A 17,092-nucleotide genomic window follows, 5' to 3' on the forward strand; every position below is an offset into this window, starting at 1 on the left:
ATATTCAGGGTCTCAGAGATTTTATATAAATTTTAGGATAAATTTTTCTATTTCTGCCAAGAAAATCATTGATATTTTGACAGATGTTGCATTTAATCTGCAGATTGCTTTGGGTAGTATTGACTTTGTAATATTAGTATTAAGTCTTTGAATTCATGCACATAGAATATCGTTCCACATATTGATGTATTTAATTTCTTTCAGTCATGTTTTGTATTTGTCACTGTAAATTCATTGCTTGTAGTTATCACTGTAAGTTCAACAGCATTTATTTCTTTTTATGTTTTTGTTAATGGGATTGTTTTCTTAATTTCCTTTTCAGAGTATTCATTATTGATGTAAAGAAGTACAACTGTTTGTGTTGATTTTGCATGCTGTAAACTTGTTGAATTTGTTTAGTAGTCCTATTTTTGTGTGTGTGGAACCTTCAGGGTTTTTAAACTGTAAGATCATGTCATCTGAGAAGTGAGATAATTTCATTTTTTTTTTCAACTTGGATGTCTTTAATTTTTTTTCTTGCCTAATTAATCTGGTTAGGATTTCCAGTACTATGTTGAATAGAAGTGGTGAAAAGTGGGTATCCTTGTTTTGTTCCTGACATTAGAGAAGAAATTTTGTCTTAAAAAATAATGTTAGCTGTAGGTTTTTCATATATGGTCTTTATGTTGATGCAGTTTTATTCTAATTCTAGTTTGAGTGTTTTTATCATGAAAGCGCATTGAATTTTGTCAAATGTTTTCTCTGCATCAATTGAGATGATAATGTAACTTTTTTCCCCTCATTCTGTTAATGTTGGGTATTACAGTAATTGATTTTTGTATGTTGAACTCTCCTTGAATTCCAGCAATAAATCCCACTTGGTGATTGATATGGTTTGAATGTGTGTCCACACCCAAATCTCATGTTGAATTGTGATCCCCAATGTTGGAGGTGGGGCCTGGTGGGAGATGACTAGATCATGGGGGCAGAGTTTTCATGAATGGTTTATCATCATCTTCCCTTGGTGTTGTCCTTGTGATAGTGAATGAGTCCTCAAGACAGTTGGTTGTTTTAAAGTGTGTAGCATTCCCCCCCAACCTCTCTCTTGCTACTGCTCCTGCCTTGTTTTTCCTTTGCCTGCCACCACGATTGGAAGATTCCCAAGGCCTCTCAAAAAGCAAAAGCTGCTGTGCCTCCTGTACAGCCTGCAGAACTGTGAGCCAATTAACTCTTTTTTTATATATAAATTACCCAGTCTCAGGTATTTCTTTATTAGAAGTGCAAGAATGAACTAATACAGTAATGGTGTATAATTGAACTCATTTTTTAAATTAAACCAAATATAGAACTTCTTATTCCGCTGCTAACTAGCATTTGGGAAGCTTGAGAAGATATAAAAAATTTTACAGTTTAGAGAAACTATATTTTCTCAAATCTAAGTTATGGTATAAGTAAACATACTTTAATATACTGTTCCAGTGTGTGTCTATGGGGGTACATGTGTGGATAGTATTCCATAATTATCATAAGCATGGGTTCTGGAGTCACACTGCCTCTGTTCAAATCAGGTCTCTACCACTTACTAGTTGGATAACCCTGGACATGTGTTTAACTTATTTATGCTTCAGTTTCCTCAGTTGTAAAACAAGGGTTAAAATAGACCTACCTCAGGGTTGCTGTAAAGATTAAAGAGATAACATTTATAAAGCACTTAGAACAGTTTCTAGCATATAGCAAGAGCTCTGTGAGTATGACTATTACTATATAATTGTACTTTGGTTAATGAAAGATATGGGTCTTTTGCTGAATCCAAACTTAATATCAGATTGTCAACTAAACTACTTAGTGGCAAGGAAAGCATTTACAGTTGAAAACTATAGATAGAGACCTTTATACTAGATAAAAGATTGTCAGCTTTATCATTCATATGTGTCATCTTACTTACACCTGAAAAGAAATTGAGATGCCTCTCCTTCAATACTCTCTCAGGCATAAAGAAGTAATCTTCTAATCTGCAGAGATCGCACATAGGTGTAGGGATCTGACCTTGCAACTTCTTACCACCGACAGCCAAAAGCTTGTGAGAGCATCATCGTTATGGTACCACCATAAGCTTGTACCACATCTGTTCCACCTCCCCACTCCAATGGATCTGGCATTATTATAAATCATACTTGTCTGTCTACACCACTAGAACATACATTCCTCCAGGTCACAGTCTATGCCTAACCTTCTGTATAATCCCATACCTCTCAAAACAGGGCCTTGAAACCTCAGCAAATATGACCCGGATTGAATTCTCTGCTTCCTTCCTATTGACCTTTACTCTTTGTAGTATGATATTACAGAAAAAGATGTAAGTCCAGAGGCATAAATTTAAATTTGGCCTTGCCCCTTACTAGTTGAGTAAACTTGAACCAATAACTTCAGAAGTCCAAGTTTAAGCCCCATATTTTTAAGATAGAAATAATATTTACCTCAAAGATACCTGGTGAGAACCAGGTAAGACAAAGTATAATATGAAGTGTTGTGGAAATTGCCAGTAGATGACCAAAACAATCTTACTTGACTCTTAATTTTGCTGTATCAAATCCTCTACTTCTCAATTAAATTCCTAAACTTTTTCTTTTTGCTGAGAGCTTCACTTATTTATTTCTTTTTGTCTGCTACATCTCCACAACTTTTCTTAAATGAATAGACTTTATTTTCCAGAAGGATATTAGATTTGCAGAGTATCTGAGCAGATAGTACAGAGAGTTCCCATATGCCCACACCATCACCTCCCTACAGATAGTTTCCCCTATTATTAACATCTAATGCCCAGGTGTGGTGGCTCATGCCTGTAATCCCAGCACTTTGGGAGGCTGAGATGGGCGGATTACATGAGGTCAGGAGTTCAAGACCAGCCTGGCCAACATGGTGAAACTGCATCTCTACCAAAAATACAAAAATTAGTTGGGCGTGGTGGTGCACACCTGTAATCCCAGCTACTCGGGAGGCTGAGGCAGGAGAACTGCCTGAACCTGGGAGGCAGAGATTGCAGTGAGCTGAGACTGTGCCACTGCACTCCAGCCTAGGTGACAGAGCAAGACTCTGTCTCAAAAAAATAAAAAATAAAAAACAAAAAAAAACCATCTTACACTAGAATGGTACATTTGTCATAATAAACCAATGAATATTTTTTATTGTAACATTGATACAAACTTTATTAATTTATTGGTAATTCATTAATATTATTTAACTTTATTGATTTTATTAACTATTACTAACATTGATAAGTTTTTATTAACTAAAGACCATAGTTTGTTCAGATTTCCTTAGTTTTTTCCCATTGTCTTTTTATGTTCCAGGATCCCATGCAAAGTGCTATTTTACACTTAGTCGTCTTGTTGTCTTAGGCTCCTCTTGACTGTGACAGTTTCTCAGGCTTTCCTTGGTTTTGGCAGCTTGACAGTTTTGAAGATATTGTAGAATGCCCCTCAATGAGAATTTGCCTTGTTTTTCTCATGATTAGACCAGGGATATAAGTCTAATAGGGACTTATATTTCTCATGATTATCCTGGACTAGTCATGAGAAAAATATGGCAGATTCTAATTTGCCTTGGGGAGGAAAATGGCAGAGGTAAAGTGCCATTTTCATCACATAGTATCAAGGATGCATTCTATCAACACTATTTATCACTGTTGATGTTGATTTGATCACCTGGATGAGTTAGGATTTGTCAAGTATCTCCACTATAAAGTTACTCTTTTTTCCCCCTTTCCATGTTGCACTCTCTGGAAGAAGCCACTATGCACAGCCTACATTTAAGGCATGGAGAGTTATGTTCTCATCCTAAACATTTTTTAAAAACAAACACTTGATGCATGATACCATGTTAGATTCTGTGTGTGTGTGTGTGTGTGTGTGTGTGTGTGTGTGTGTGTACAATTTCCTGCCTTGCCCAGAGCTCATTTTAAGAAAAGTTGCCTCCACCCACAGTCCCAGCTAAGTGGACAGTGGGCCACAGGACCCTGATTGGGAGATGGGTATCTAACCTGCAATATTTATGCTATTCAAAATGAGCAATAAAAGGATTGTTGTGATTTGTTGGCATTCAGTATTGCTCAGTTATCTCACATTCAAAAACCAGTTGACCCTGCCAAATGCAGTTAGAGAATTGTTAGTTTCTAAGGATTGAAATCATTGATACATATATATGATGCATTGAAATCATACTTTCTCAAAAGATCCCCAAAATTATTACTGACTTTTAAAATACTCTATTGAATGAAACCTACTTATTCCTTTTTCACAGTTTTCAATATCTTTTCAGCAAGAAGAGTATGCAAATACAAAGAAGAGCAAACTGTTATTAAAGTGCTCCATTGCTCAACCTCCTGGCTTCAAGCGATTCTCCCACCTATGCCTCCCAAAGCTCTGGGATTACAGGTGTGAGCCACAGAGCCAGGCCTTAAAGTTTTTCTTTGCCTAAAGAAACTTGTTGAGTATGCTAAAGAAAGAATTAATAAAAAACATATGCCTTTAAGTGTCAAGGCTGTTCTTAAAATAGACAATATCACTTATGGATAGGAAAGTAATTCCAACTTGATGTGGACAATTGCTATAGCACTTGCCATGACTATCTTTTCAAATAGATTTCATCCCTCAAAGAATCTCATTATTTTACATGAATATTCCTAAATACTTATCCAGTATGGAAACAAGTGAAATCATCACATCATGCTGAAGAAGAAAATCAAAATTGATGACAACGTTCCTTATTGTCAGTAGATAACAATTTTAAAAGTCATTGATCAAGAGATAAAATGTAATCCTGAACAATATAAAAGCAGTTAATGCCATGAAAGATGGTATTATGTGCTTTCACAAATCCATTTCAAGGTGCAATTCTGAGTTGCTAATTTTATACCAGTACCTGTTCAGGAGCTCAACTTATAATGATAATGTTGAACACGTTTTCTTACTAGTGATAATTCAATGCCCCAAAGAGTGGAGTAAGTTGGATGTGACCACTATAAAAGCTATGTTATGATATAACTGGAACATAAACTACAACTGCAAGAAATCTTGAAAGCAAATTCTGCAAAATAGGAACTGTTAAGAAGAGCCAAATCATCAGGAAAAAATAATGTAAAAGAGAAGCATGTAATTTAGATACTTATAATTTATTTCAGATAAACAACAAATATTTTTAGTATAAGTAGGTCTCATGCAATATTTTTTTATCTCAGTGTACATATGCTTAGGAAATTAGAAATAATTCAAATTTAACTGGGTGTCTTGTGCTTTCATTTGCTAAATCCAGCAACCCTTGTAATGTCAGGATCTGAATTCAGGTCTTCTGATTCTAAACCTAGTGCTCTTTCCACTATGACCTTCCCTTCAATTGATTACATAAAATAACCAACTGCATAAGTGTGTTTGAATTAAATTTTACAGCTACTTTTACATACTTCATTGTTGCCCTAAACATTAGAAAACTGTCCCTGGAGAGAAAATAGAGAATCTTATCTTCATGTCTCTCTTCACATCCATTAGAGCATTCTTCTGAACAATGTATTGAGTTAGGCCATGCTGAAGATTCTTTTCATTTTTGAAAGATAAAGTCAGTAGCATTCTAGCATCAGCTTTTAGTACAGCTCTGAAATGTTATTTGAAATGTTAAATGTCATGCAATCAGCAACAGAGACACAGAAAGCTACAAATTTGAATTACATCATCTTAACAGGATTCACATAGACTGTTATTATTATTGTGATTCTAATCAGTACCATTGATACTGTTGACAAAGTACTTGCATATACATTATTTTACATGATCCTCACAAAGTCTAGGGGGGTAGTTTATACCTATTTTTCTGTGGAAATTGAAGTTCTGCTATGTAAAATGGCATATCTTGAGTTGTGCAGCTGATAAGTATCAGAGCTACAAGCTACCCACATTGTCTGCATCCACATCCTGAGTGTTTCCACTGCACAGTGCTGCCAAGGGGATGTAAGAAGAACACAGCTTCTGGGGCTACTTGTTGGTTTGTTAACTTGAATAAGAGTCCACTCTCTAATCACACTTAGTACATATTGCTACCAGAAGAAAAAAGACACACTTAGCTTTAGTTTAAATTTTACAACAACTCCTTGTGTAATTAGCAAACTCAACGTGGCTTTTTATGAACATCATAACTGCCTACTGCCTCAGAATTCTTTGCACTTCAGGGAGCTGGACTCACAAATCTGGGAGGCAGAGACCAGACTGGGCCAAGTTGCTCAGCACTCTCTATGCTTATTACTAGGAACTCCCAGAGTGAGACGGACCCACCTGACGGGATGGGTAAGGGACACTTTTCTTTCAGATTTAGATTCAACAAGCATTTTTTGAATGCCAATTATATGTAAAGCATTTTCACATATGATAGTTCATATCTGAAAGCTCATCAAATGAGGGAAGGCAGTATTCTATTTTGAGATGTGGAATTTTAAACTACGAAAGGTTAAGATGTCATAATTTTTTTAAAAAATCACATAAAAACAAAACTCACAAAGATTATCAGCAGGGAAATCTTGCCTGGTTGACTGTAAGGGCTCAATAAAACTTTACCATATTAGATGAAAACCATAATGTAAATTGCAGTGTTGGCATTCCTGGAGTCTGAGAACCCAGATCATTTGACTTAGAGCTTCACTAATGGGAAACCATGCTACTTTCCCACACCATTTCAAAAACATAAAGGGAAGAATCAAGTACATAGCCTATTTGCTCCAGTTGAACGCTGGATAAGGGACATAAAAGACATTTTATTTTCTTGTTTTGTTGTTGTATCATAAATTGCATCATCATGATATTCTATCAAAGACAAAGGAAGAGTAGAGCAGAAAGCTATCTATGTAATCCAGAGTAAGACCTGCATTAACTGAGGAGACCATATTATCTAAACTTCAAAAATTTTTTTATATTATTTTTTTTTTCTGGCAGGAACTAATAGGATATGAACCCTGAATTGAAACACTTGGTCTAAACAGTATAACTACATTTATGGGACAATAAAAGAGAGTATTTAGAATCAAGAGTGTTGGGCCAGGTGCAGTGACTTACACCTGCAATCCAAGCACTTTAGTAGGCCAAGGCAGGAGGATCACTTGAGGCCAGGAGTTCAAGACCAGCCCAGGCGACATGGGGAGACCCTGTATTTACAAAAAAAGAAAAAACAAATTAGCTGGATGTGATAGCACAAGCATAGCTACTAGGAGGCTTAGGAGTAGCTAGGAGGCTTACTAGTAGCTACGAGGCTAGCTACTTGGACTTAGGAGGTTAAGGTGGGAGGATTGCTTAAGTCCAGAAGTTTGAGGTTACAGTGAGCTAATGCTCATGCCCCTGCAGTCTAGCTTAGATGAAAAATTAATAATAATAATAACATTAGTCGTCTGGTTACTTCACTGGAAAGGGCCACAGAAAATCTGAGACTTCACTTCTCAATTAAATTGCTATGGCTTTCTTATGATTCAAAAAGTGATGACTCAATTGTGTTTACTTCTCTCGCTCTCTTTTTTTAAGAAACAGAGAACTTTGCACAGGCAATTAAAACCTTTTCAATCAAATAAAGATCTAAAGGTTCCATTAAGTCCATAAGTGACACTCTAGGTTTGCTCTGTGACAAGACAGAGACATTCCTTACTGTATTTAGAAAGACAGCCTCATCCCAGGCATCCAGTAACTATTTCCTTCAGTCCCTTCCTCTAGAGATGCCTCTTTCTGATCATGGAAACATTGCATATCATCTTAACACTCCTCCAATCCATATAAACATGTAGAAAGCTGAAAACTCACGCAGAGTTAGATGTTCACTGATAGAGCACACAAAAAACAACAAGTAATACTGTATTTGTGAATGTGGCTGCACATTTTAACTTCAAGGAGCTACTTAGATATAATGGATCCCAGAGTTTATAACATGAATATACAAAGATCAGTGGCCTTCTAAATGCTGCCTATTAGCGAATCAAAATCACAACGTCCATCAATAAAAATTCTAGAGAAAGAAAAATAAGGAACAGAATACTATCATAAATACTTGGAATATTAATCATTTATTATGTGCTAAGTCACTTTAAGCATTCATTCATTGCCTCCAACTACAAGCATGTTTAGGGGCTGGTGAAAGGAAGCAGAGAGGAAAGTTTTTTCTGATAGATCAAAAGGAGCTTGGTTGGCTGAGTGCAGTGGCTCACATCTGTAATCCCAGCACTTTAGGAGGCCGAGGTGAATGGATCACTTGACCCCAGGAGGTAGAGACCAGCCTGGGCAATGTGGTGAAACTCCGTCTCTACCAAAAATACAAAAATTAGCTTGGCATGGTGGCATGCTTCTGTGGTCCCAGCTACTCAGACTTCCTTGAGCCTTGGAGGCAGAGGTTGCAGTGAGCTGAGATCACACCACTGCACTCCAGCCTGGGTGACAGATTGAGACCTTGTCTCAAAAAAATTAATGATAATAATAATAATAATGAGCTCAGTAACTCCTTGCACAGAGTGGCTTGAAGCAAAAGGGTGACTCAACCATTAAGATAGACACTATTCCGAATAAGTTCTAGAGATCTGCTATACAATGTAGTGTTTATAGTTAAGAATACTGCATTGTGAACTTCAAAATTTAAGAAGGTAGGTCTCATGTTATGTTCTAAACAACAAGGAAACTTTGAGAAGTGCTGCCTCTGTCTGTTACCTTAATTGTGGTGATGGCATCACAGGTATAACATGTATGTCCAAACTCATCAAATTGTATACATTAAATATGAACAGTTCTTTGTATATCAATCGAAACTCAATAAATCTGGTTTTTTTTTTTCCAAAAAAAGGGGGGGTTGAAATTATCCAATCTGTTCACAAAACATGGAATTAGAGAGATGTAGCTGGATTTTTCAGCCCTGGAAGCTTGTTGATGTCAAGTTCCCAAAGCCATACTAATTCCTATTGAGCAAACAGAAGGAAAAAGTATCCGTCTTAACTTAAACCTTCCATAAGGGAATAGGGCACAACACACGGCATTTTATCCTTCCCAAATGTGAGGAATACATTAGATTATTTGACTCTAGCTTCAGTATTCTAGAATGCTAAGAAAGGCTGACCTTTTCAAAGCAAAAAGCTGTGCTCAGCTCTTCTCGGTCACGGTGTCATCAGTCTCTTGTGCCCACATATCCCCTAGCCTTGTCCTCCTAAGTGATTTCCTTCTATCTAATATCTGCAGGTCCAGAGCCTGATGGTTCAGATAAACTATATGTTAAGTCTTGGCAGCTATATTACTGCTTTGTGAGAAGGTCAAGTAGTCCTTTGAAAAATCTGAAGGACACAACAATATTACTAATGCACATGTTTGGGTTTAGAGAGGACTGCAAGACAAAATTCCTTGGCATTCACACAATAACCTTCCAAAATTTACCCAAATCTTACTTCTTTGGATTCATCATCCATTTCCCCATTTCCCTTCTCCATCCACAGGCACATACTCAATATTCAGTCTTTTTTTTTTTTTTTTTTTTTTTGAGACAGGGTCTCACTCTGTTGCCCAGGCTGGAGTACAGTGGCATGATCACAGTTCACTGCAGCCTCCTTCTTCCAGGTTCAAGTGATCCTCCCACCTCAACCTCCTGAGTATCTGAGACTACAGGTGCGCACCACCACATCCTGCTGATTTTTTTTAACTTTTAGGAAAGATGAGGTCTTGCTATGTTGCCCAAGCTGGTCTCAATCTCCTGAGCTCAAGCAATCCCCTCACCTCAGCCTCCCAAAGTGCTGAGATTACAAGTGTGAGGCACTGCACCTATTCAGTCTTCATTGAGTGCATGCCTGTGCACACGCAGTTCCCTCTGTCCTTTCTTACCTTCTCTGATGGAAAACACAATCACCTTTCAGGACAGTTCAGCTTTCCAGTAAAACAGCTTCCAACAACTTTAGGGAAATTGTCACTTCCTCTTCTGTGCTTTTATAGGTCTTTGTTCATACCCTATTATAATACCTATCATATTATACTGTAATTATGCATTAAATTTCAAGGCATTGATTATGTCTCAATTATCCAATGATTAATACAGCCCCTGGCAGATAGTATTCAATGCATTTTTTGAGTGAACAAAAAAAACAGATTTATTGAGTTTCGACTGATATACAAAGAACTGTTCATATTTAATGTATACAATTTGATGAGTTTGGACATACATGTTATACCTATGATGCCATCACCACAATTAAGGTAATAGACATTTTTTGAGCAACCACTGTCTAAACTGTTTGCTTTATTTTTCTGTAAAACTGGTTTAATAATGTGGTTGCCTTGGTATGACAATTTATTCTATAAATAAGTGTAAGAGGAAGAAGAACAAGAAAGTGGTAATTGCATTACTCCTAGAAGGCTGTCAATTACATCAAACTTACCCAAAGTGGGAAAAATCTCCAAATCAGAATATTTAGCATGGCTTTATAATAACAATGCAAAATGTGTTTATAAAACCATTTGTGTATGCAGAAGATTGAAACTGGACCCCTTCCTTACACTATATACAAAAATTAACTCAAGGTGGATTAAAGACCCAAACTACAAAAACCCTGCAAGACTACATTGGCAATACCATTATAGACATAGGAATGAGCAAAGGTTTCATGATGAAGACACTAAAAGCAATGACAACAAAAGCAAAAATTAACAAATGAGATCTAATTAAACTAAAGAGCTTCTGCACAGCAAAAGAAACTATCAACAGAGTAAACAGACAACCTACAGAATGGGAGAAAATTTTTGCAAACTATGCACCTGACAAAGGCCTAATATCCAGCATCTATAAGGAATGTAAACAAATTTACAAGAACCAAACAACCCCATTAAAAAGTGGGTAAAGGACATGAACAGACATTTTTCAAAAGAAGACATACATGTGGCCAACAAACATATGGAAAAAAGCTCAACATCACTGATCATCAGAGAAATGCAAATCAAAACCGTAATGAGATACCATCTCACACCAGTCAGAATCACTGTTATGAAAAAGCCAAAAAATAACAGGTGTGGGTGAGGTTGTGGAGAAAAAGGAACACTTATACACTGTTAGTGGGTGTGTAAATTAGTTCAACAATTGTGGAAAACAGTGTGGTGGTTCCTCAAAGACTAAAAACAGAACTAAAATTTGATCCAGTAATCCCATTACTGGGTATATACTCAAATGAATATAAATCATTCTATAATAAAGACATAAGCATGTGTATGTTCACTGCAGCACTATTCACAATAGCAAAGACATGCAATCAACCTAAATGCCCAACAGTGGTAGAATGGATAAAGAGTATGTGGTGCACATATACTATGGAATACTAGGCAGCCATAAAAAAAAAACAAGATGGAGCTAGAGGCCACTATCCTTAGCAAACCAACATAGGAACAGAAAACCAAGTATCTCATGGTCTCACTCATAATTGGGAGCTAAAAGATGAGAACGCACGGACACAAAGAAGGGAACCACAGACACTGGGGCTTACTGAAGGATGGAGAGTGGAAGGAGGGGGAGGATCAGGAAAAATAACTAATGGGCACTAAGCTTAATACCTGGGTCATGATATAATTAGTATAACAAACCTACACAACATGAGTTTACCTATATAACAGGCCTGTACATGTACCTCCAAACTTAAAAGTTAGAAAATAAAAATCCATTTGTGGTTGGGTATGGTGGCTCATGCCTGTAATCCCAGCACTTTGGGAGTGAGAGGTGGGAGGACTGCTTCAGCCAAGGACAGCCTGGGCAATTTAGCTAGACCCTGCCTCTAGAAAAAATTTAAAAATTAGCTGGTTGCGGTGCTGTGTGCCTATAGCCCCAATTACTCAGGAGGCTGAGGTGGAAGGATTGCTTGAGCCCAGAAAGTTGAGGCTGCCATGTCCATGCCACTGCACCACTCCAGTCTGAGAGATAGAGTAAGACCCCATCTCAAAGAAAAAAGAAAAACCATTTGTATTTCCAATTCTTCTTCTCAACAGAGTATAACAGAAAAATGATACACAAACATCACATGTAGAGTTTACATCAGAAGAGGTCTTTAAAAAGATCAAGACAACAGATTTTTACAGTTAAAAGAGACCTCTTGGTTATCTAGTTCAACCTTCATCTATGTATGAATCTCCATAGGACACCTGATAAATGCTTATCTACCTTCTACTTGAATATTCTCAGTGATGGAGAAATCATTATTTGAGAAGGTACTTGATTCCTTATTTTGACAATTATAATGTCCAGTTTAAGCCCTATGAACCCAGCCCTTCCTTCTTAAACCACAGAGAATACTCCTTCCTTATGGTAACCCTATAATTAAACACAGCTATAAAGTCATCCCATCTTTCTTTCCTCAGACTTTTCTAATTTCATTCAACTACTTCTCATGTTATAGTTTTCAACATTTTCACCAAACTGATTGATATCCTCAATATATGTTCCCATTTGTCTCTACTATTTCTAAAATGGAGCCTGGAGCAACACTCTAAGTGAGGTTTACCCAGAGCGGAGAATTTCCTAGGGAAGGACTAGTATATATCTCTCATTATAAACTCCATATGGTTACTATTCAAATTTGTACCGGCTCTTACCTAAGGTAGAGTCAAACCTTGACAATGGCTAGTAGGAAAAGGATGACATGAAGCCAGAATGGGACCAGAGCTGAGAGAGCAGATCCCACTCTGGAACCAGATCTTTGGTGGGAAAGCAAAGCTGTCTAAAGGAGTCCTAGATATATCAAAGACATTCAACGTGTTTTGATAGGTGGACCAGGCAATTATTGCTGGAGCAATATTTGAAGTCAGACATGTAGCAGCATCACGCCCCATTAGGTTTTGGAGCAGGCTCTCATCATCCCTTAGGGAACATGAGAATAAAGACTTAACCCCTGGGGGAAAATGCTGCAATGAGTTTTTGCTGTGATTTCAGATGACTTTGCAAATTAAAGTCAAGACTGGAGTTCAAAGAAGGGCTATATTTTTAGGCAGAAACTGAGGTAGTAAGAATCGGGTGTCATAAAGACCTTTGTTGAATTCCATCTTTTCTGCTTTCCAAGCCTAAGTTTCCTCATGTAAAAATGGGGATAAGTACCTACTTTAGTACTTTAAGTACTAACTTTAAAGGACTGCTGTGAAGATCTAGTGGGATAATGTACGTAATTAGGCATGCAGTTAGTGCTTATCAAATGTTGTTATTACAGATTAAGATGCACAAATAAAATATAACTTAAATAAATTTTAAAATAATTTCACTTTTGAAGCTTTTAAAGTAATTATGTACCAAGAGCATTTTCTCCAATTATTTTTAACAATTCCTTTAAGAAAAGGGCTACATCTGTTTTTTTGAAAGATGACCAGAAGTGACATGGATTGGTTGAAAATGGCTTGTAAAATAAGCATAACATCTATGATTTATTATCATAAAATTGTACCAACAGTATGGTTATAACAAATATACTTATTTTTGGATTTTACTTTCAAGTAAGATAATGACTTTATCATAAATCTTTGAAATCAGTCTTTTCACAGTTTAAATTCAGATTCATTAATCCAGGTAGAATTTTTCTAGGTGGCATAATTCTGTATTTGTTAAAAGTCTTTGCATAAGCCCCTTTTCAAGCCAAATGCTGTTTTCCTTTTAGTATCCAACTAACCAAAACTTAAGAAGAGTGTGCACCGCCCTGTGGGTGTGTGTATGTGCTGCTTTGAACCTATAGTTGAGATCCAGAGAATTGGGAGTGACATCATCTGTAACAATAAAAGAGCCTCTCTTGGCAAGCAGAAGATCTATGTATAAAAGTCACATTTAAGGGTCTGCAGTCCAATTCATCAGTTGTTTTTGGTTTACTCAACATCAGTTCCTAATATACCTGAAAGAAGATTTTGTTCTAAGACATTGCATGGTAAGTAATCTTAAAAATTCACTTCTGAATCTCATGAGATTTTTGATAATCAAGTTATTATTTAATGTGTACCATTTCTACAAATACCATGTTGTTTCTTCAAGGTAAAATGCTAAGAGTGTTATGTTTATATAAAATGTCACATACAAAATAAATTAATACTATTAAAATACTCTCAAATCACAAAATACGTTGTGATTAAAGTCTTCTGAGATACCTTGCTTTTTAAAAACTCATCTGAAATTATAGCAAAAAATCATTAAAATTTGGCATGCTATGCTTTAATATAATAGTATTGGTATCAAAATTTTGAAATAAAACAGGCTGATGGTGAATGAATAGTTCTGGTTTAAATAATCAATATAAATGTATTAAGTGGAGTTAATATTCTATTTTTCCTGCAGAGTATTCTTATTTAGATTATTTATTTTATGGCTCATAAAGAGCCCAATCTGTATACTAAAGTTGGACAAGCACAGTTTGACTAGTGAATATTTATTCCTTTCACATAAATGACAGTTCTATTCTGAAAACTGTATCTCCTTAATTTCATGAAATTGTATTACATGAATTTAAGGGTGTTTTGCAACAATTTTTCAGCTTTTTTTCATGATATTCTTATAAGAAGCCCATATTCCTGTGAAGACAAGGAAGCAAAGCAGAGATATCTGAGGTCACTAGATGAATATGACAAAGTAAGATTAGACTCCAGTGCTCCTGTCCTCCAGCTACAGTGCTTGTTTCTAACATAAACAGAAAAAGAAAATTTTCATGTTGCTCCATCAATAGCTTTATATTGTAGAGTAAACAAAAATGTAGCAGATTATATTTCCTGTGCTACTTCTAAATGACGAGTTTCCCTGTAAAACAGGAGTACATAACTACTCTATGTGTATGTTAAAATGTAGTACACTGAGCATTAAGGAAAAGCACTTCTATAATAACAGCCTTTGCAAGTACTGAAATGCTGATTAAGGCAAGAATATCCTACATAGATGTGAAACGAAGAAAGAGACAAACGTTATATTAAAAGATAATTGTTAATAAAATAGGTTGAATAAATAAAATACAAGCATTCCATTTAGAGATAAAGCTCAAAATCCATATCACAAGTAATCAATCAGATGATTTTTAAATGTTTTGACACATTATTTTTAATGCTAGGAGAAATGTGCATTAATTTAGTGAAAATCTCTAAATTAGCACCTATTTGTTTGGTGTTTATGGTTATTATTACAATGCCTGAAATTGAAGTTTACTTAAGAAAGGGATTTGCTAAGTAAATAAACAGTGTTAACAATTTAAGAAACATTAGCCATTAAGAAAATTAGCCATTTTCAAGCAAGTTATAAGCATTTAGGCATAATCAACATAAAATGCAGTGCGGGGGGGCATTCTCAAAAATAAACTCTTTCATTCCTCTTGTGGCTTAAGATTTATATATTAAAACTTGCACAAGAAATCTCCAAAAGATAGTTAGGAGTATAAAACTAATTTCTAAGTTAAATTATGTGTATATATAATGTATACTAGTGTATCCATAAAATAAAGAGGTTGGTTCCAAAAGCTTCTCATGAAAACCAACCCAATTAGTTAGTATTGCATTCTGTGTACTAGAGTTTTGAATATTAAAAGTATTTTAAAATACCTCCATTTTGCCTTTCCTTTTAGTGAAGATGATACCTGCAAAAGACATGGCTAAAGTAATGATTGTCATGTTGGCAATTTGTTTTCTTACAAAATCAGATGGGAAATCTGTTAAGTAAGTACTGTTTTGCCTGGGAATTGGATTTTTAATGTTGACTTTATCATTTTGAAGTGGGGAGCTAATGGGAAGTGGCCCTCTCTGTTTCTCTTCTTCCCAGGAAGAGATCTGTGAGTGAAATACAGCTTATGCATAACCTGGGAAAACATCTGAACTCGATGGAGAGAGTAGAATGGCTGCGTAAGAAGCTGCAGGATGTGCACAATTTTATTGCCCTTGGAGCTCCTCTAGCTCCCAGAGATGCTGGTTCCCAGAGGCCCCGAAAAAAGGAAGACAATATCTTGGTTGAGAGCCATGAAAAAAGTCTTGGAGAGGCAGACAAAGCTGATGTGGATGTATTAACTAAAGCTAAATCCCAATGAAAATGAAAATAGATATGGTCAGAGTTCTGCTCTAGACAGTGTAGGGCAACGATACATGCTGCTAATTTTTCAAAGCTCTATTAAGATTTCCAAGTACCAATATCTCTGATATAACAAACTACATATAATCCATCACTAGCCATGATAGCTGCAATTTTAATTGATTATTTTGATTCTACTTTTATGCATTTGAGTTATTTTAATTATTCTTTTCTATAGTTTATTCTTTTTAAAGTATGTTATTTCATAATTTATAAAAGAATAAAATTGCACTTTTAAACCTCTCTTCTACCTTAAAATGTAAAACAAAAATGTAATGATCATAAGTCTAAATAAATGAAGTATTTCTCACTCATTGCAAGTATATCTTTTTGGTTATGATGGATACCCAGATGTTTACATTGATCATGACTAGGTAGAACAATACAAAGTATTTTTTTAATCATGTGCTTCACATTTGGATATTTTGAACATCAACCTTTTAGTATTACCAAAGTACGAGGTTTCCCAATTTTCAGTGGCTAAATACTGTTGTCCTCTTGGTTTCAGGAAAGGAAATAAAATGCTCAGCAAAAAAAAGGGGCATGAAGTGGTCTGAAACTTGAAAAAAGTATTTGCCCCTACATAAAAACCCACTAATCATAGTTCTAGTCTGGACCCAAAATTGCAAGAAATAGAATGTTTATATCTATTAGAAGATAATTTCATTCATTCATCTGTCATTTGACAAATATTTATTTAGTGTTTATTTGTCATGTACTGTCTTAGGCACTAGCATACAATGGTAAACAAAACAGACATGGTTTCTGTCTTCATGAGGCCTAAGATTTAATGGAGAAGCCAGATATTATTAATTCATAATTTAGTTTGATAAGTGCTATGTAAGCACAGCACACGATATTGCAGGAGCGTAAAATACAGAGCCCTAATGTACTTAGATCAGTGCTGTCCAGCAGAACTCTCTGTGATGACAAAAATGTTCTGTATTCTGTGTTGTCCAATATGGTAGCCACATGTTCATTTATATAAAATGTGGGTAGTGTGACTGATGACTGA

General features: G+C 35.8%; 1 protein-coding gene across 2 annotated transcripts; it reads left to right on the forward strand.

The window, feature by feature from the left end:
* Positions 1 to 13,646: 13,646 nt before the first annotated feature.
* On the forward strand, positions 13,647 to 16,400 carry PTH (parathyroid hormone). 2 transcript variants are annotated; one of them, XM_025357074.1, is made up of 3 exons: positions 13,647 to 13,780; positions 15,581 to 15,671; positions 15,775 to 16,400. In XM_025357074.1, the coding sequence occupies exons 1-3, from the start codon at positions 13,702 to 13,704 to the stop codon at positions 16,034 to 16,036; spliced, it is 432 nt and encodes a 143-aa protein (XP_025212859.1). In that variant the 5' UTR covers positions 13,647 to 13,701; the 3' UTR covers positions 16,037 to 16,400. The 2 variants fall into 2 exon arrangements, with proteins under 2 accessions (XP_025212859.1, XP_025212860.1); XM_025357075.1 differs by lacking the exon at positions 13,647 to 13,780 and adding an exon at positions 13,808 to 13,909.
* The last annotated feature ends 692 nt before the right edge of the window (positions 16,401 to 17,092 follow it).

Source organism: Theropithecus gelada, chromosome 14 (assembly GCF_003255815.1).
Source record: "Theropithecus gelada isolate Dixy chromosome 14, Tgel_1.0, whole genome shotgun sequence".
In the NCBI taxonomy this organism is placed as follows: Eukaryota; Metazoa; Chordata; class Mammalia; order Primates; family Cercopithecidae; genus Theropithecus; species Theropithecus gelada.

Coding starts and splice junctions, on each gene's coding strand:
- PTH (XM_025357074.1), top strand. CDS start 13,702: ATGTGCTGCTTTGAACCTATAGTTGAGATCCAGAGAATTGGGAGTGAC. Junction 13,781..15,580: donor CAATAAAAGAGCCTCTCTTG/GCAAGCAGAAGA, acceptor CTTTCCTTTTAG/TGAAGATGATACCTGCAAAA. Junction 15,672..15,774: donor TCAGATGGGAAATCTGTTAA/GTAAGTACTGTT, acceptor TCTTCTTCCCAG/GAAGAGATCTGTGAGTGAAA.